The sequence below is a fragment of the Mustela nigripes genome, chromosome 7 (assembly GCF_022355385.1).
Source record: "Mustela nigripes isolate SB6536 chromosome 7, MUSNIG.SB6536, whole genome shotgun sequence".
Lineage (NCBI taxonomy): Eukaryota > Metazoa > Chordata > Mammalia > Carnivora > Mustelidae > Mustela > Mustela nigripes.
Genome location: NC_081563.1, coordinates 80,307,431 through 80,327,666, shown reverse-complemented (window position 1 = coordinate 80,327,666; position 20,236 = coordinate 80,307,431). Strand labels below are relative to the sequence as shown.

Below are 20,236 nucleotides of genomic sequence, written 5' to 3'. Positions count from 1 at the left end.
CATTGTTGCTCCCTTCTTTGTACTGGTTTTCGGTTTTGTTTTTTTCTTTTTCTACCTCCTTTATGTGTAAGGTTAGGTTCTTGATTGATATTTTTCTTGCTTCTTGAGGTAGGCCTATATTGCTATAAACTTCCCTTTAGAAGAAGATTTGGGGCCATTGTGTTTTCATTTTCATTTGTCTTTTTGTCTTTTTTGTTTTTTCCTTGATTTTTCGGTCGACTCCTTCATTGTTCAGAAGCATGTTATTTGTGTTCTTTAGTCTAGGATGACCTTAATTTAGTTTCAGAGATTGAAGTAGTACAAGGCAGGGTATGTTTTTGGCAAAATTTGGCCTACTTCCAGTTTACTTACTCCTAGGATCCTAATCCTAAGTTTTGAGATATATATGGTTGGAGAGCCCTTAAATTCCAGCTTTTATTCCCTTATTGTGTTTGTTCAAAAACATTGCCCAGTCTCTCAGCCACTCTTTTGTAATTGCCACATGTTCTCAGAGGAAGAAGCTGTCCCAATCTGGGAAGGAAGGGTTTTCTTTTTCATCATCTTCAGGTTTTCTTTTTCACCTTCTAAATCTTGGCACAGTGATTTTTTCATTATTTTCTGGGCCTTCTATGCCTTTTTTTTTTTTTTGGTAATGTTTTGACTAGTTTTCCTCTTTCTCAGCAGGAAGGTTGATCCAAATACCTACTTTACTATTTGTTATGGGATTTTCTCAAAAGTAGAATTTGAATGTATAAAATGATTTTAAAAATAAATTAAAAAAAGAAAAAATAAATTAAAAAATAAATAAGAAAATAAAATGATTTAAAAATATTGTTTCTTTTCCCCCTTTTTCAGTCTTATTATTTGAATCCTCAATATGGGTTTGCTGTACTCGGTCAAAGTAGTAGAAATGAAGAAGTTACTAATTTCACTCTTATTCCCTTTCAGAGCTTAGACATTTGTCTGGAATAGCTTTATTACTTTGGACTAGAGGAAGAGCCTTTAGATTTTTAAAATTTATTATAACTTTGTTTCATAGTTTCCTACCTCATTAAATCACTGTTAATATTTCATATTGGCCCTTTGCAGTAGTTACCCAGTAGATCTTAAATGAATAAGGCTCTTAACTAATTGATTAGCCCACTGAATTAAACTTTGATAATATATTTTATTCTTTAACTTAATCTTCATTTAGCTGATTAATTGTTGCCTTTAATTTTTGTGAGTATGCATCCATAACATGTAGTGGCCAGAACTCCCAAAATGTTCACTTGTAAGGGCAGTTGTATAGATGCAGAGTTTATATGAACTCAAGAATTGTGTGTTAATACATTTCCCAGATTCCTTTAAGGTAAGGGGAGAAGTCTTGAGGGTCTAGACAAAGTGAGCCTCTTAAAATAGAAGTATTTAGTGTAGAACAAATATTGCAGTTCTGGGACTTAAAATTAACACATTGGGTAACCATGCCCCCCACCTTTGTCAGACTGAAAAGAACACCAGTTCTTCTCTCCACCAACATCCATGTCTGCTAATCTGGGTTAATCACCTGGCCTGTTTGCAGAGCTCTTTGCTCATGCCCCTTGTCTCTCTATCAGACTTAAGTTTTTAAGAGAATGTCTCTACATATCTTTTAGGCCCCTTTTAAGAGTAGACAATACAAATTCATAATATTAATGTCAGCAAGGGAAACCTGTAAATCACATAATATATCAAATGTAGAAATAAATTGAAAGAATATACCTGCTGATGTGTGTGGCTAAAGTGTCATGTTTTAAGTTGTCATTCAGTAACAAATTCTTATAAACCATATCAAAGCTGATTTGACTTGGGTAATGTGCAAAACTTCTCTAGTAGCATATTAATTGATAGAGTTTTACGTAGTAGAAAATAAATAGAGGACATGTTAATTTTGTGAAGGATAATGCAGTAGTGTCTCAAGATGTAGCTATATGACTAAAAGAATTTTATAAGGAATTTCATTTAGTGCCTGCTTTGACTTCTGAACCATTTTATATCTTGCTAGCCACTAAGCCAGCTGACACTTGGTATAAGCCATTATTTGGTCATTTTGGTTGTTGAATGGGATAGTGGGTCAAGTGTAGCCTTAAGGAGAATGCCAGATTTGATAGTTTAAGTGATACTCCTTCTACTTTATCTCCCCTAGATGTGTTGTTTTAATCGACTTCTTTTAGAGGTTTTGCATAATAGATGAATTACACTGTGAGTACACTCTTATGTGTCTAGTATGTAATAGCAAAGACAGAGTTTAAGAGCCATATTAGAGGGCAATTCATGAAGGAAAATGTTTTCTTGGGTTCTGTTAATACTGATTGTTAACAAGCATGGCCATGTTAGTCTAATTTGGTGATTCTTTATGAAAATATGTATTAGGTTTGGTGCTTAGGAATGCATAAAATTTTTTGCTATAAAATGAAATTTATAGTAGTTGTAATTTAAACCTGATACTTATCTACAGGAGGGTGTTTTAGGAACAGATTTCACTGATGCAGGAGAATATATGCTTTGGAAAAATTTTAACTTCCACCAGTTGAATATTTGAGTTTATTTTAACATCTCATTTTTCTTGATTTGAAATAAAATGTCAATTAATAGTACATATGTTATAAAATTCACAGGTTTTTTTTTTCTTTCCCCCTAATTACAGAAGCTCCACCATGAGACGAGGTGGATGGAGGAAGCGAGCTGAAAATGATGGCTGGGAAAAATGGGTGTGTTTTAAAAGAATAAAAATACTATATTTAATTGTTCAGGTATTTCTCATACCTCTTGTAGGTTATAGTGTGATTTAAGGCATCTTTTAAAGGTGCAAATCACTTTAGATACCAACTCTTCTCGGTTTTCACAATGTATTGAAAGCTTGTTTAAACTTTTTTAACACCTGAAATTTATTTTATCCTGAGGAAATAAATGTTCTGGCACACAGATACTTAGTTATGGTAATTTTATTGCAGCTTTGCTAATAATACTGAAAAACAGAAAAACATACTCTAGTAGGGGATTAGTCAAATAAACTACCTCTGTGTAGTGCAACACTGTTTAATCATTATTTATCTTTACATCTTTACTTCCTTCCTTCCTCTATCTCTCTCTTTCTTTCTCTCTCCGCCCCCTCTCTCTTTCTCTCTTTGGGAGAGAGGGGGAAGAGGGGCAAATAGAGAGGGAGAGAATCTTAAGCTGATTCTGATGTCCCACCTGATGTGGGACTTGATCTCACAACCCTGAGATCATGACCTGAGCCGAAATCAAGAGTTGGGTGCTTAACCAATTGAGCCACCCTTTACCTTTATATTTAACTTGGCAATATGACCTTGACTAAAAGGTTGTGTTGTAAAGGGCTATTATATATGATCCTATTTTTCTAAAACCTCTGTATTCTGAGACATACTAATAAAGTTTGAAAATACTAGATCCCAAAATGTTAACAGTGAATGGAATCCTACCTCATTTAAGTTTTCTTCATATTTTTCTATATTTTCTGAAAAAAAGTTTTTTTTCCACAATGAGCATGTAATATCTGATTAGTGAAATAATTTCCATTTTGTAAGAAATACATGCCACTTCTAGATATATGTGGCTGTATTTTAAAGATCTAATGGATAGTTGTTTAGAGTGAAGTAAAATCAATACTTAATTGGTAATCCAAATAATTAAGCTTAATTTTGTCAGTGTTTAGGAAAAGTATAGCTGAATTCATATATTTATGTAGGTCTTGAGCCGAAATAATGTTTTTTTTTTCTGAAGTTGATGTTCTCTAATAAAAATTACTACTACTATTAAGTAGATTGCTTAGATCCCAGAATTTCACCACGGAATCATCTATTGTAGTAGCTACATGCATGGAGAACTGTACTGGTTTTTTGGATTGTTTCATTTTACTTTAAGTTGCTAATTTTTTAAACTTCTATATTCAGAAGATAGTGGAAGCCAGTCAAAAATATACTCTTACTGACCACCTGTCAAATTTTTAATTGGTTTAAACCTCCTGCCTAATTTTGTAGATAAGAACGATGTTTTGTGGCATTAAACATTATTCTTGAGTTACCTTCCTTCTCTTTTAAAGTAACTTACAAGAATGTGATAAAACAGTTAAAAATTGAATTGACAGAGGGAAAACTCTTCCTTGACCTGATTGTTTTATTGCCTTGCCTTATGGTTAATGTTTATAATTGTACCTTATGTCATCATTAAACCTTGGTCACTAGCATAGTGAATGTTTACTTATTTATTTATATTTATTTATTTGAATGTATTTTTTTTTTTTAAGAAAGGGGGTGAAGAAAATACAACTTTTGTGATTGGTTTATCTTTCTTTAAATTCTAGGGTGGGTATATGGCTGCCAAGGTCCAGAAATTGGAGGAACAATTTCGATCAGATGCTACTTTACAGAAGGATGGAACTTCATCTACAATTTTTAGTGGAGTTGCTATTTACGTTAATGGATATACAGGTTGAGTCCTTTTTACTTTTTAGGTACCCTATTTTGGCATGTACTTTTATTAGGATTGAGAGTGATTTGTTTTAAATTGTTTTATTTATCTCTGTATAAAAATGATAAAGTCCTCTGCTTAGAGTCTTTTCCTTTTCATCCTACCTGTACTTTCCATTGTGTTTTTCATTTTAATTTTTATCAAAGTACATAGTTTTAAAAGCCAAATGACGTTTAAAATGGAAAACAGTAGTCTCCTTTCATAACCACCTGACGGGAAGATCACCACACATGAGTGGGGTATGTACTCTGTGAGGTTCAGTATAGTGGGAACTGGTAGGGCCATTTCATTGGTGAATTTCCAACTGTAATTATCCCTACGTCCTTTTGAGCTGGTGGGGAGGGGTTTGTGTGTGTGTTAGATTTCCCAGAATCTTACTTAGAGAAGATATAAACCTAGCTGCTGGCATTTTGGTTGCCATGGGGGAAGGATGGGGCCACAATGCTCACAGTTTAGAAAATAGAATTTCATTTAATCTTCCTCTCCTTTTTTTTTTTTTCATCCTCTGTGTCCACTTCTCCCCTCCTGTATGTCTGTTGTCATTGAGTCCACCCTCTGGAAGGGACATGATAATCTTTATTCTTTGTAAGTGGAAATAGAGATCTGGACTTCTAATCTGTCTCTTAGAATTTCAACCATAAACTTCTTGTTTTATCACCTGTTCATATGGCCCCTTTTGAAGGTGCTTAGTGCCTCTTTACTGGGCACTCAGTTTCTCTTGCTTTCTCTGACACCAAGCAGACTCTTCTATGCTTCCACATAGCCTGCTTAGATTTTATCTTTTATCCTTCTCTGATCTGTAAAGTCAGTTATCACTTGCCTGTTGGCTATCAGCTTTTATTACTAAAGTTTTCAGTCTCTTGAGAATTCCTCTCCTCTTAAGATCATTTTAGTGTTTTGTTTTGTTCTGTTTTTAAGTGAATGGCTGTAAATGTGTCATTCTGTGATATTTAACTCTCTCTGCTTCTCAGTTGGCTGTTACTCGCGTATCTGTGAGGTCTCATTGTACATCACTTCCCATAACTTGTCTGATTGTCTTCCTACTGGTGTATGACTTCTCATGCTCCTGTGGGACTATGACTCCTAAGTATCTAACCATTTATTGGATTTTATTGTAGTTGCCTGTTTACTGGATAAGAGCAAGAGCTCCATTTTCACATTTTCATTACTGTTTTACTGTGTCTCTACAGTGACCAGGCATTAACCACTCAGGAAATATTTATTGAATTAAAATAAAGTTTTAATTAACTGATACATTTTCTTGCTTGAGTTTTATCAGGTGTTGTTGACAAGGAATTTAGTCTAAGAATGTTATCTCAAAATGAATGCTAGTGCAGCTTTGGTAAAGTTCATCACATGCAACTTTTCTGCCTAAGTATTCTGAAACATTCAAGCTCAAAGACTTTTCTGAGATGCATTATAAACATTAAAAGTGTTAGAAAAAGAGAGAGGGAGGGAGAAAGGGAGAAGAAAAAAAGAAACAAACATTGCTTATTACATTAGCCAGTAGTGGAAGTCCCCAATTCACGAGGGCACCCTTATTCATATAAGAAGAGATCCTTTGTGTGAGGGAGAAAAAAAAATGCTGTAGTGATCACTACTGTGGTTGAGAATGAAATTCTAATTCTACTTTTGTCACCAATTTTTGTGTGATCATAAGACATTTTCTCTGTGAACCCGTTTTATTTGGACCCAACTTTATCCCTATCTTTTTCATTATTATTCCTGTCCTTTCCATTATTTTCCCTATCTTTTTCTTTCTGAGAGGGATAAAAATACTAATTTTTACTATTACTAGGATTACATTATAATTTTACAAGTAAAGTTCCATTTTGTTGAATTTCCTAGGGACATGCAAATTGTGATGATAAAATTTTTTTAGAAAACTTTTCAGTTTTATTGAATATTCTTTCAGTTTGTAGACAAGAGAATCAATCTCTGTGTAATGAATTAGCAGTAATCAGTGCCTTAGATGCAGTAAGACAAGTAGGATATTATTATTATTGATTCTTAATCATGCTCCCCATAGACTTTAACATTCGAAGTTTTCTTGATTCCTTTAAAGTTCCCAGTTCTGCCAACTCTAAGTTTCTTTGGTGACTCCCGTCCTTTGCAACCCAATTATCATTGAACTTGAGATCAAGAAAAGAATCTACATCTTTTGGATATTGTGTGTCTGTCAGCACGTTCTTTTTTTTCTTTTTTTTTTTTTGTCCCCCAAAAGAGGATCTTTTTCCTGCCAAGGTTAACTTCTTTGACTTCCATCCTTTTTTTTTTTTTTTTTTTTTTTTTTTTTTTCGAAAGGGGATTTTTTTCCTCCCAAGGTTAATTTTTTTGACTTCCTTCCTTTTTTTTTTTTTTTTTTTTAAGATTTATTTGAGAGAGAGCAAATGAGCGCACATGTGCATGTATTCTCAGGGTTGGTGGGGAGGTGCAGGTGGGGGTGGAGGACAGAGGTAGAATTTCAAGCAGACTCCCCACTGAATGTGGAGCCTGACTTAGGGCTCCATCATGACCTGAGCTGAACTCAAGTGTCAGTTGCTTAACCAACTCAGCCACCCAGGTGCCTTCCTTGTTGTTGTTTTTGTTTGTTTGTTTGTTTGTTTTTAACTTTAAGATTTTATTTATTTGTTTGAGAGAGAGCAGAGCAAGAGAGGGCACACATGAGTAGGAATGGGGATTAGCAGAGGGAGAGGGAAAAGCAGACCCCCTGCTGAGCAGGGAGAACTACTTGGTTCTCGGTTCCAGGATCCTGGGATCATGAACTGAGCTAAAGGCAGATGCTTAACCAACTGAGCCACCCAGGTGCCCCCAATCCTGTCTTTTTAATTAAGTTTTATTTTTTTGAGATAATTGTAAATTCATATGCCATTGTAAGAAATAATAGAGATACCATGAGCCATTTGCCCTGTTTGTCTCCTTGGTAACATCTTATAAAGGATAGTACAGGTATCAACCAGGAAATTGACATTGATACAGTCAAGATAGAATGTTTCCATACCACAAAAATTCTTCACTCTGCTCCTTTGTAGCCGCACCTGCTTCCAGTTTGCTCTCAGCCCTTTTAATCCCTTTAATTACTAACCCATCTCCTGTTTCTATACTTTTTTCATTTCAGTGATGTTATGTAAAGTCTCCTGTTTCTATACTTTTCTCATTTCAGTGATGTTATGTAAATAGAACATACTGCATGTAACCTTTTAGGATTGGCTTTTAAAAAAGATTTTATTTTATTTTATTTTATTTTTTTTGAGCTCAGAGAGTGAGAGCACAAAGAGGGAATAGCAGAGGGAGAGGGAGAAGCAGGCTTCCTGCCGAGCAGGGAATTCGATGTGGGACTCCATCCCAGGACCCTGAGATCATGACCTGAGCTTAAGGCAGATGTTTAACTGACTGTGCCACCCATATGTCCCAGGATTGGCTTTTTTAAATTTAAATTTTTTAAATATTCTGAAGATTTATCCAAGTTGTATATATTGGTAGTTTTTTCCTTTTTATTGCTGAGTTATATTCCATTGTATGGGTGTTCCACAGTTTGTTAACCATTTACCTGTTTAAGAATATCTGGATTATTTTCTGGTTTTGGCTCTGAATATTTATATGTGGGTTTTGTGTGAACATTAAGAGTGCTATTGCTGGGTCATATAGATGGTGGTTGCCTGTTTAGTGTTTTTAAGAAACTGCCAAACTGTTTTCTCTTTGGTTGTACTATTTTATTTTATATTCCCACTAACAATTTATGAGTGGCCCAGTTTCTCTGCATTCTTGTTAGCATTTAGCGCTTTTTAAACATTTTAATAGGTGTGTCCTGATACCTCATTGTGCTTTTTATTTGGGTTATGATGCATCTTGAACAGTGATTGATGAAGGCAAATTGATTTTTTGTTTTTGATTTTTAAATTAATTTACATGTTCTAATAGATGTGTAGTGGTGTCTCATTGCAGTTTTAATTTGTATTTGCCCAATGGCAAATGATACTGAACAGCCTATGATTAGTATTTATTTGCCATCTGTATGTCCTCTTCAGTCCTCTTTTATATATACATAAAATACATGTCTTTTGCCCATTTTTTTCTAATTGGATTGTCTTGTATTCTTTTGAGTTGTGAGAGTTCTTTCTTTATTCCAGATACCTTTGTCAGATGTGTGGTTTGCAGATACTTTCAGTGAGTCTGTAGCTTGTCTTTCATCCTTTTCGTATGGTCTTTTGCAGAACAAAGTTTTTAATTTTCATGAGGTCCAGTTTATCTTCAACTATCTATCTTCAACTTTATGGATTGTGCTTTCAATTTAGAAGTGACTGCTTAATACTAGATCTCAAAGATTTTCACCTATTTTTTTTTCTAAAAATTTTCGTAGTTTTATATTTTGCATGTAAGCTCATGATCCATTTTCAGTTAAATTTTATTTATTTTTTTGGTGGCCTATGGATATGCGATTACTGTGGCTCTGCTTGTTGAAGAACTATTTTCCTCCACTGGATTACTTTTGCACTTCTATGAAAAATCAGTTGGACATATCTGGGTCTGTTTCTGGGTTCTCTGTTTTATTGTATTAATGCATTGATAGCATATGGTTTTGATTACTGTACCTATATAGTAAGCCTTAATATTAGGCAGAATGATTATTTCCATTTTCTTCTTTGCCAAGATTATTTTAGCTACTCTAGGGCCTGTGCAGTGCCTTTCCATATAAATTTTAGAATAAAGTTGTCTGTGTTTATAAAATAAATACCTTGCTGGGATTTTTATAGGAATTACATTAAGCCTGTAGATCAATTTAAGGAGAATTGACATCTTTACTATGTTGAGTTTTCCAGTCTGTGGACCTTTCATCCCATTTTGCTCTGCTTTAGTTGATCGGACAAATACATGTATCTCTTATGCTACTGGTGTGTTAGGAATTATGTTTGAACAGATGGTGGTTGATGGAGAATGTGGGTTTTTGTGATGAGTAAGTAATCTCTGAGAGTTAGGTATAGAGGAAAGTAGGTGGCCACACAGAAGTTACTGCCTCTGAGAGTTAGTGAGTCCTTCCTAGAGGGATTCACTTTTTAAGCTGGATCTTAGATAAAAAGACATTTTCTAAGCAAAAAAGGATAAAGTCATTCTTGTCTAATCCTGACCTACATTTTTCCCTTTTTATTCTCCAATTTTGGTCATTGGGCTTATTTTGATACTTTAGATTTTTTCTTTGTACTTTCTTATTTCTGAACTTCTGTTGGTGCTTTTGTTTGTTGTAAAAAGCTTCTTTCCTCACTTCTGTGAACTGGAATTATATTCATCCTTTAAGACTCATATTAAATTAAATTTTATCTCCTTCCCTAAGTAAGTCCATAGCATTTAAATTGCATAGCATCATTGTTAGAAACATTTACTTTGACACCTAAGTCTTATATTGTCAGGTCTTATTCATGTGTTAAGTTTTTAGGAGCTAGAAAGCCCATTTTGTGTCGTAGCACGTAGCCAAATGTGTCTCAGAGGTAGCACTGTAGGGCCTTAAATTTGCTTTTCCATCTGATGTCCCTAGGTCTTCATCATTCACATCTCTGATCAATTGTCACCTCCTCTGAGACTTTCCCTGACCCAGCCTTATCTAAGATAAATATACCTTGCCCTCCATTTTCTTTCCTAATCCTTTGTCCAGCTTTATTTCTCTTCATAGAATTTATTTGTACCCGAACTGGTATCATTTATCTGACTTCTTTTCTGTCTGTCTAGTGAAATAGAGGTATCATGGAGCACAGACGCAAGTCTTGATCATTGCTATATGCCAGGGGCTAGAACCTTGCATGGCACATTGTAGGATGCTTAATAAATATTAGTTGAGTAAATGAGTGAATAACACCATTTTGTACTTGTACATCAGAATGTTAAAATATTTTCACTCATATGCTAATTCAGCTCCGTCTTCTTAAATCTTCTTAGTTTTTAACTAAGAAATGGGCCACATTCTAGGCTTTTACTGAATTATAATCTCTGGGAGATCAGTCCTGAGCATGTTTATTTCGGTGAAAGCTCCCCAGGTTAGTTAGTGCTTCAAATCTAGTGAAATGTAATTGTTGTCTTCTCTGAAGTGGGATCAGGACAGTTAATATGGAAAGAGGTGTTCTGGTTATTTTCTGCTTTTTTCAGTATGTGGATAAAAGACCAGGTCCAGTGGCTTTTATACTGCTGAGGTTTCTGAAAAAATAGATGGGCAGACATAAACTTGGGCATGGATTGCAAAATGAACAAGGAAGTATGCAAATATGACAGACTTAAATTTTAAGTGATAAGGATTTGTTTAAAAACTTTAACAACCTTATTTTGTTGTTTTCTGGACATGTGAATGTGATGGTTTAGGAAAACAATACATTTAATGGTGACAAATCTAGTTTTTCAGAAATGTAGGCATTCCAGAAATTACTTTCTTTCTATATATATGTATCTTTTTTCATTTTTCTGTGAGACTTTGATCTTATAAATCAGAGATGTGGGAATTTCACCTCTAACATGGGAGAGACTTCTGTATTAATTTATGTCACCCACTGTATTTTTACCAGTGTTCAGGAGGAGGTGTTTGCACCTGATAGTTACTCAAAACTGTGTTCTGTAGTCTTTAGAAACTTCTTCAGTTTTTGTTTGGATAAGTGTATGTGACTTTTAGTTGAATGTGGTAAGTCCAAGGTAGTTAGGGAGGAAAGGAGTCAAGAGAGTAATCATGGCTACTGGAGGAAGAGTAGTGGGTGGGAGTCAGAAGACAAAAGGGTCTGCACAGTGGCTGTGTGATTATGGACGAATCACCTAATTTTTTCTATTTCCTCATAAGTAACCATGCTAAATTATCTTTTCTAATTTGTAGGATTGTGAGACTCAAATGAAATAATGAAATAATGAAGGATATTACTACTGTAGAACCAAAGGAGGTGTAAGCAGCCATTTGGTTTACTTCTTTCTACCATGTATGTAGCACAACCAACATTTAATCAAGTTCTTTGGATATACAGAATGAAATGGTGCGCATAATGAATATTTTCTCATTAGAGATTTGTCAAGGAAAACTTCTGTACAAGATTTAAAACTTTGTTAATAGAATTTGTTTTAACCAGATGATCTTACAAACTATGCTTAGGAACATGAAAGTGGTCTTTCATGTAGTTTTTGTGTTCTGTAATGGCATTTGCTGTGATGGGATTTCACTTGAAGAACTTTAGGATTAAATTGTGGTTCTGTGATATATGCCTTTTACTTTTACTGTTTGTAATTGTCTCTTACTAGGGTTGGTTTTAGTTCTGAACTTTAGTTGCATTCAGAACATTTTTACAGAATGTTCTTTAAAATTAACAGTAGGAATATGGTGGAATATAATTTTAAACTTTAAGAAGATAGTTTAGGATCCTAGAGTGTCTTCATTATTATCAAGAACACTCATTATTATTTTAAATAAGAAGTTCTGCTAAATAGTTTGAATTTTTAAATGCCGGAAATACTTCTATTGCAGTAGCAGTGCTTCTTCAAACCCAATGTCTTTATCCTTGTTAATATCATTAACTATTAACCAACCTGCTACAGCAAATTATCTGACTTACATATTTTTTAAAGTTTTAATTTATTTATTTGACAGAGGGAGAGAGATCACAAGTAGGCAGAGGGCGGGGAGGAAGCAGGCTCCCTGTTCAGCAGAGAGCCCAGTGCGGGGCTCAATCCCAGGACCCTGAGATCATGACCTGAGCCGAAGGCAGAGGCTTAACCCACTGAGCCACCCAGGCACCCTCTGACTTACATTTTATTTCCCCTGCAGTATTCTACCTTAGACCGTGATGAAAAAGAACAATGGGGAGAGAAGCAATGGCTCTGATATCTCAAAACCTATTATAGAAGATTGTAAGCATTTAAAACTTTATGTAACTGGTATAAGAATAGGCAGATTAGTGGTTTAGAGTTGCTCAGAAACAAGTTCTGTGGGGGCACCTGCTTGGCTCAGTCAATTAAGTTTCTCACTCTTGATTTCAGCTCAGGTCGTGATCTCATGGTCGTGAGTTCAGGCCCTGTTGTGGGCTCTGTACTGGGAAACGGAGCCTACTTAAAAAAAAAAAAAAAAAAAAAAAAAAAAGAAAGTATGTTTTGTAAATTTGATATGTAAATTAGATAATCACCTGTGTGTGTTTATTTATTATAAGTTACATGCATTATTTTTATAAAACAGAACAGCCTAGCCCTTCAGCACTATTTTAAATATTGTAGGTTATAAAGATCCATTGATCAGTGGGGGAGAGGGAAGGATTATTCAATATAATTTGTTGCAACAAATCGGATGACTGGAAAAAAGTTCATACATCAAAATAATAGGAAATCTAACACTAACATTGCAATAGATTAAAGGCAAATTTCAGAAACAATTTATTTCAGGAAATAGACCTGGGTCACAAATATGGAAATATGTTCAACTTCACTTTTAGATAAATGTATAATGAGACAATAAGTTAATGAAAAGTTTATTTAAATTTAAAAAATTATTACATGAAATACCCAATACAGGTATAGATGGGTGAAAATAACTGCTTCAGTCATTGTTGGAGCACGAGTATGAGTTGGTAGACTTGCTTTGGAGAATGGCATTGCGAAACATGCAAGGGGCCTTTAATCTGCTTATAGCCTTTGGCTTAGTAATTCTTCTAAAAGTCTATTCTAAGCTGATAAGCCCGATTGGCCTCCCAGTATAGGTTTATAGAAGAGATCATCTTGTCATCTTGTTTTATTTGAAAGCCAAGCGTCATCTAAGAATAGAAATTCAGTTATAAATAATACCATCTATAAGGTGACTTAAAACAATTAAAAAGTAACTATGGATAATTTATAATAATATAGAAAAATTTTTGGTGAATGAGAAATGATTAAAGTATAAAATGAGAAGTAGGGGATGCTCGAACTGTTAGAAAAGAAAAGCACGGAGAAATATGCTAAGAAGCAAATCTGTCACAGTGGTAACTTTCTTTGGGTATAGAACTGAGTGTTATATTTTCTTCTCATTTCTAGAATTTTTTTTTTTAAGATTTTATTTTTATTATTTATTTGACAGATCAGAAGTAGGCAGAGAGAGAGAGAGGAGGAAGCAGGCTCCCCGCCAAGCAGAGAGCCCGATGCGGGACTCGATCCCAGGACCCCGAGATCATGACCCGAGCGGAAGGCAGAGGCCCAACCCACTTGAGCCACCCAGGCACCCCTAGAATTTTTTTATTCCAAGCATGTGTTTGGTAGACTAGAGAATAATTTTAAAATAATTCTGAGCCTTAATATTGTTTATCTTGGGAAACATGAAATTACTATAGTACCTTTGCTTTTTTTTTTTTTTTTTTTTTTTGCTTTTAGGCTGAACATTGGTATGCAGCTATGCTACTGATAAAATAGTTTGTAGAAAAAAGGAAAACAAATTACGTAAATATTTCCAAATACATTATGTGGCAGGTTGTATTTTTGTTCACTGAAGTCTGCTTCCCCTCCCCAGGGGAGGATTTTATTTCCTTGCTTGTTGAAGTCAGGTCTGGCCATGTTCACAGAATGTAAGTAGAAGTGGTATATATCAGTTTGGGGATAAAGCTTTAAAAAAAATCAGTTTGTGCTTCATTATACCCTCTTTTCTTTTGCCACAGTGACTGACAGTGTTCTAGATAAAGGTTGTTCCATTAGTCTGGATCTCAGAGTAAAGATGATGTGGAGCATAGGAGGGACATGTTTCATGAGTGAAAAATAAACCTTTGTTGTAAGTCACTTATTTTGAGGTCATATGTTACTGCAGCATAATCTTCCTTTCCTCTCTGAACAGCATCTGATACAGCAGATAGGAGAAATACTTAGAACAAATAATATATTTTATTTTAGGTTCTAAAAGTAGTAGTCTTTGTTTTTAATTTTGTTCTTATTTATTTATTTTTAAAAAGATTTTATTTATTTATTTGACAGATCACAATTAGGCAGAGAGGGGAAGCAGGCTCCCGGCCGAGCAAAGAGCCGATGCAGGACTTGATTTCAGGACCCTGAGATCATGACCCGAGCCAAAGACAGAGGCTTAACCCACTGAGCCACCCAGGCTCCTGTTTTTATTTTTTTAAAAGATTTATTTATTTAGAGAGAGCACACGTGCCAACACAAGCAGGGGAGGGATAGAGGGGAGGGAGAGAAGCTCAAGCAGACTCCCTGCTGAGCATGGAGTCCAGTGCGGTGCTTGATCTCACCACCCTGAGATCGTGACCTGAACTGAAATCAAGAGTTGGTCATCTAGCCAACTGAACCTGCCCCCACCCCCCCAGACGCCCCTCTGACTGTATTTTAGATCAGGGGTTTGCAGACTTTGTTTAAAGGGCGAGAGCTTTGTGGGCCACGTACTCTGTTTGGGAACTACTCAGTTCTGCTCTTTTAGTCCTAGAGCTGCTCTAGATAATATAAAGGAATGAAAATAGCTGTATTCTAATAAAACCTGATTTAAAAAAAATGGAAGATTTAGCCCAAGGGCCTTAGTTTGCTGACCCTTGTTTTAGACCACAGATTCAGAATCTTGGGGTTAGAAGAAAATTTAAATCTTCAAATTAATCTTTGACTACATGAGAATTCCTTCTTCGGTGTTGCTGAGATAATGACAGGCTACCTACCACTCAGCCTCTTGCAGTGACTCCGGTGTGATGGTATATTGTCCTGGGAGGCAAGTGAATTCGTTTTCGAGCATGTCTGATGGTTTTAGTGAGCTAAAATGTGCATCCCTGTAGCTTCCATCCCGTGGTCCTAGCTCTTTTTTCCAAGATTCCAGAGCGTAAATTCAACTATTGTCCCTATCCTCTTGGTGTGATCTTCATGCTGATTCATTCTACAGCTCTCAAACTATATTATGCCTAGTTCTTTGAAAGGGTGCTTTCAATCCTGTGGCCACACCTCTCTCCAGGTCCTTAACAGCTTTTCTCATCTTCATTCCCAGCTTCTCAGAATGTCAAAATCCTACTTAGTTTCCAGGTTTAGTCAGTCAAATGTTGGTTGGCTCTCTCTTCCCACAGAACTTTTTTCTGATAAAATATCTTGTATTTAAAAAAGCATTTGTGGAATCCGTACTAAATTCTAAGTGAGATGCTTGAAAATATGGGTACTGAGGATGCACTCATGATTAAATAAGGTTCCTGTCTCTGTAAGTTATAAGTAATACCATAGTGCTTTTGGATGCTAGACTAAAGCTGATGGTTGTTTTTGAATTAGTTATTAACTTAAGTTCCAAAATAACCTAGGAGGTTTTATAGTCTTAAAATTATTTAAGTATTTTTAAGTACACTAAAAACAGATAAATGAAACAAATACTCAAATATGTTATTTATTATTATGTAGTTTCTACATAGATCTTGGAATATAACTTCCTTTAAATAGTTGAAAATGTTAATAGTTCTAATGTGTGTGAATCAGGATTTTCTCACTACTATGCTGAAAGGCAAATGGTAATAAGTGTATGTTACCAATTGAACTTTCAGAATAAAGTCTTATATAATATTACTTTTATATACTTATATAATATTACTTTTATTTGTTTGGTATTTGGGGGATTTTTTGGTTAGGGCTCATTTGAAACAGTTCTGCCATTTGAAAAATTGAAAACCACTAGTTAAATGTCTCCATTTTTCTTCTTCATTAAAGCAGTTTCTTAATTTGTTTCCTTTGGTGTTTTATACATGACTGAAATATCACTTAATGCTCATTAGCTTGTCTGACTTGATTTTGGTCTTTAGGGGATTTCTCCTGGTTGATTTTTTACTGTACTTTAATGAAGTTGGTCAGGGTCTAGCATATATTGAGTCATAAATAGAATCAAATATTCTAGGCATGTAGTCTGACCTCAGTGAGGCAGAGCAGAACCGTACCCACTTGTGGTCTGCCCTCTGTATGTCTGTGTTGTTTGAGTTCGTTATTTTGAGGGAAAGGAGGTAGAGTTAATTAAAAAAAGGCAAAGAGCTTTATTTAGCTTAGTCATTTGAGACTTCTTTGTCCTGTGTTGCCATTGTACCCATTTTCCTACATACTAAAAGGTGCAGTTATTTTAAAATAAAATGTGGAACCTCAGTTTTCACAGTCTGATTTTTCTCATTGAGGCATTTTTTGGCTCAGATTACTTTGTCTCTTACTCAGGTTAACTGTCTGCTTGCTTTCTCCCAGAAGTGAAACTGCCTTTTTGCTTATACTAAATTCTTAATCAGGTCCTGAGTTGAAATATTGTATAGTCTATGGCTGAGAACAAAGTCCCACAGCAGGCAGTAACCTCTCTGTAGGCAGGCACTGACTCTGCAGTCACTAGGCTTTTGGTAGTCTTTGCTGAGATACCACCATTGTCCTAAGCAGATACATTGTATATGTTTGCAAAGTTTTACAGCTATCTTTCCAAGATATCTGTAAAATTAAATTGTACAATCCTATTACTGAGAAACAGTTTAGGCGAAGAATTTTCTTGATCAGTTGCTCTTTGATGGAAGTTGTGTTTTGTCAAGAAAGGATACATAAATGCATGTAGAAAAGAAAGGAGTATATGTTGAAGCTTAAGTTTTAGAACCTAATTTTAGATTTACTAGAACTTGAAAATGATATTATCTTACAGGACTTTTATTTCAAACTGGTCTGCTTTATAAAAGAGCCGTGTTCAGGGTGTTGAAGGAGCTAATAATTTTGGCTTAAAAGGATATAATAGGAAACCTTTATGGTTTTACTTTGGTTGAAGTATTTCTAATAAATTTTCATGTAGCAAATACTTCTGCAGTTAGGTTGGCAAAGCTTTAAAAAGTTTGGAAAAGCTGGAGGCACCTGATGGTTCAGTCAGTTGAGTGTCTGACTCTTGGTTTCAGCTCAGGTCATGACCTCAGTGTCTGGGGATTGAGTCCTACATCAGGCTCTGTTCTCAGCATGGAGTCTGCTTGAGGGTTCTATCTCTTCCTCTGTGCCCCTCCCCCCACATAATTAAATAAATCTCAAAAAAAGTTTGGGAAAGATGATTGTATGTGTGCTACCTAGGATTAATATAGAAATTTTTATTCTGCAGATGGCTCCCTTTATCGTCATTGATCTTTTTCTGAAACTTTTTTCTGAAGTATAGAATGTAGATTTTCTTACTGAGTGGCTGTAAGCTGGAGAAGGAGCATGGGAGCAAAAATCAAGGCTTGGATTTTGTTTTGATTCTAGGTCTTTGTCACTTAACTAGCTAATCCCATCTCTTAAAGCTGTGAGATTTTCATCTGTTTCTTCTATTTTCACAGCATCTGTTTTCATAAGCATCTCTAAAGTGGTAGTAGTAATAATAATGTTCTACCAATTCTACCTCTTACAATTACAGGTTTTGCAGAATTGAAAATTAAATGTGAATAAAATTCAAGTTCATATCAGTATATGAATGATATTTTGCTTATACTAAATTCCTGTTTACATATATGGTACTAACTGGTACATTGCATATACACATAAAAGTTTATCACTTTAACTATTTTTAAAGTGTAAGTTTAGTAGTGTTAAATATAGCCACTTTGTTATACCAATTTCCAGAGCTTTTTTATCTTGTAAAACTCTCTATCATTTAATAACTCTCCATTTCCTCTTCCCCCACCTGCCTCTCCCCTGGCAACCACCTTTCTACTTATTGTTGCTGTGAATTTAACTATTTGAGATACCTCAAAGAAGTAGGATCGTACAGCATTTGTTTTTTTTGTCACTAGTTTATTTAGCATAATAAATGCCTCAAGGTTCAGGTTATAGCATGTATTGGAACTTGTTTTTTTAAGGCTGAATAATATATCATTCTATGTATATACTACATTTGTACATGACATTTAAAACAGTCCGTGAGACTAGCACTAGCACCTTCATAACAAAACCTGGGTATTGAAACCGTGTGGCAGTGCTTTAGTTAAGAAATAGTTATGCAAATAATCAAAAAAAAAATGCCTGTTTTCCAGTAAGAATAGTTTTGAAGTTAATAATCTCACACAGGGGGTGCCTTGGTGGCTCAGTGGGTTAAAGCCTCTGCCTTCGGCTCAGGTCATGATCTCAGGGTGCTGGGATTGAGCCCCGCATCGGGCTCTCTGCTCGGCAAGGAGCCTGCTTCCTCCTTTCTCTCTGCCTGCCTGTCTACTTGTGATCTCTGTCTGTCAAATAAATAAAATCTTTAAAAAATAATAATAATAATCTCACACAGGACTTGTGATGCCAAGACTAATTCCAGTGCTGGAATCACTGATGGTAAGGAGTAAGTGAGATAAGGTATGTCAAGGACTTCACTGGAATAGGCCCTAAATTCATCTCAATTTCCTTTCCTCAGGTTTTTACCTGCTTATGGGTATAAAGCAGCTAGTGACAGTTTTATTTTGCTCTGCAAAGCAGTGGATGTTTTTATTTGTTTTTGTTTGGTTTGTTTGTTTTAATTTTATTTATTGATTTGACACAGAACGAGAGAGCAGAAGTAGGGAGAACAGCACACAGGGAGAGGGAGCTACCTTGCTACCTCCGGAGCAAGGGACCCTAAGATCATGACCCGAGCAGAAGGCAGATGCTTAACCAATGAGCCACTTAGGTGTCCGAGGTGGATATTTTTAAATAAAATTGACATATATTGACCATGAGAAAGAAAAAAAAATGGTATTTTTAAGTTTTATTGTCAAGTATAAAAATTTACCCTTGTTATTTTGTTCAGTAAGCATGTATTGAGAGCACTTAACTTTTTAACAGGTTATGTCAAGTACTATGTATCTCGTAAAAAGCATGTTTTGTTAAATATAATGGCTTAGGGAATCTGGCATCTAATCAGATTTCTGTATCAGATATTTAGAATTATTGTTTGTAAAAATGCCTGTCAGATTGCTTTGTCATAGAGGAAATTCTCTGAGCGTATTGATCCTGTGTCGAGTTTCAAACCGCCACTGCATTGCCTCAGTAGGGAAGCCGCAAATGAAAAGAGTAGACTAGTTACACTTTTTTCCAAATGTCTTGATCTTCTGTGACTGTATTTATTTATTTATTTATAAATTTAATTTTATTTATGTATTTATTTATTGTGCCTGTATTTAAATGGACAATTTGGGAGTTGATGTAGGCATTTTGGGATGTATGAGTCTACACACATAGATACACATAAATAAATAATACCTACATATATGTAAATGAAGACATGGACAGTATTGCTTGTTAAGGGATTAATAGAAGTGAAGACCCCTTAAATCTGTGCCTTCTCTTCATAAATATTGTTTGCATATATTAGGATCAGGTATAGAACTTTGGTTACAGAGGATAAACTCAATTGAGCAGGGAATCTGGTAAAATAAACATAAAAGATAGTTTATTTTAACCAGGTCCTCAAGGCACTATTACTGACTTTTTGATGGATTGTAGAGTTGGTTTTATAATATTGACTTTTTCTTTTTTTCTTTCTGTGATGGCATTTAATGTGTTGGAAGCTACTGGTAATTGAGTATGAGGCAGTGATAGAAAATTTGTCAGGAATCGAAGTAGATTCATAGTAGTTTAGGTCTGAAAGGAGCCTTAGAAGTCATTTGCTCCAGTCATCCCATTTGACCTCTGTCACATTAAGCCATAAAGGTAGTAGAAACTTGTTAATTTTGGCAAAGCCAGACTGAGCTCAGGACTTTTGATCTCCAGTTCACTGTGTTTTTCTTATACCGTGTATTTTATGTTGGCCACAGTGAGACAATATTTACTTTTTTTTTTTTTTTAATTTATTTATTTGACAGACTGAAATCACAAG

At 35.1% G+C, this 20,236-nt stretch overlaps 1 protein-coding gene across 8 annotated transcripts in view; it reads left to right on the top strand.

Moving 5' to 3' along the window:
• Window positions 1-20,236, top strand: part of REV1 (REV1 DNA directed polymerase) — a 94,948-nt gene that overhangs the window by 23,906 nt on the left and 50,806 nt on the right. For 4 of the 8 annotated variants that reach the window (XR_009405418.1, XM_059406253.1, XM_059406254.1 and 1 more), the window contains exons 2-3: window positions 2,645-2,708; window positions 4,322-4,448. The exons of 1 other annotated variant lie outside the window; for it this stretch is intronic. Coding sequence is in view for 3 of the 7 variants with exons in the window: in XM_059406253.1 (XP_059262236.1) it covers window positions 2,655-2,708; window positions 4,322-4,448 (181 nt within the window). In the remaining 4 variants the exon portion in view is untranslated. Of the gene's footprint in view, window positions 1-2,644; window positions 2,709-4,321; window positions 4,449-11,332; window positions 11,487-20,236 lie in introns of those variants that run through there. 3 more of the 8 variants (XM_059406258.1, XM_059406256.1, XM_059406257.1) reach the window with 3 other exon arrangements.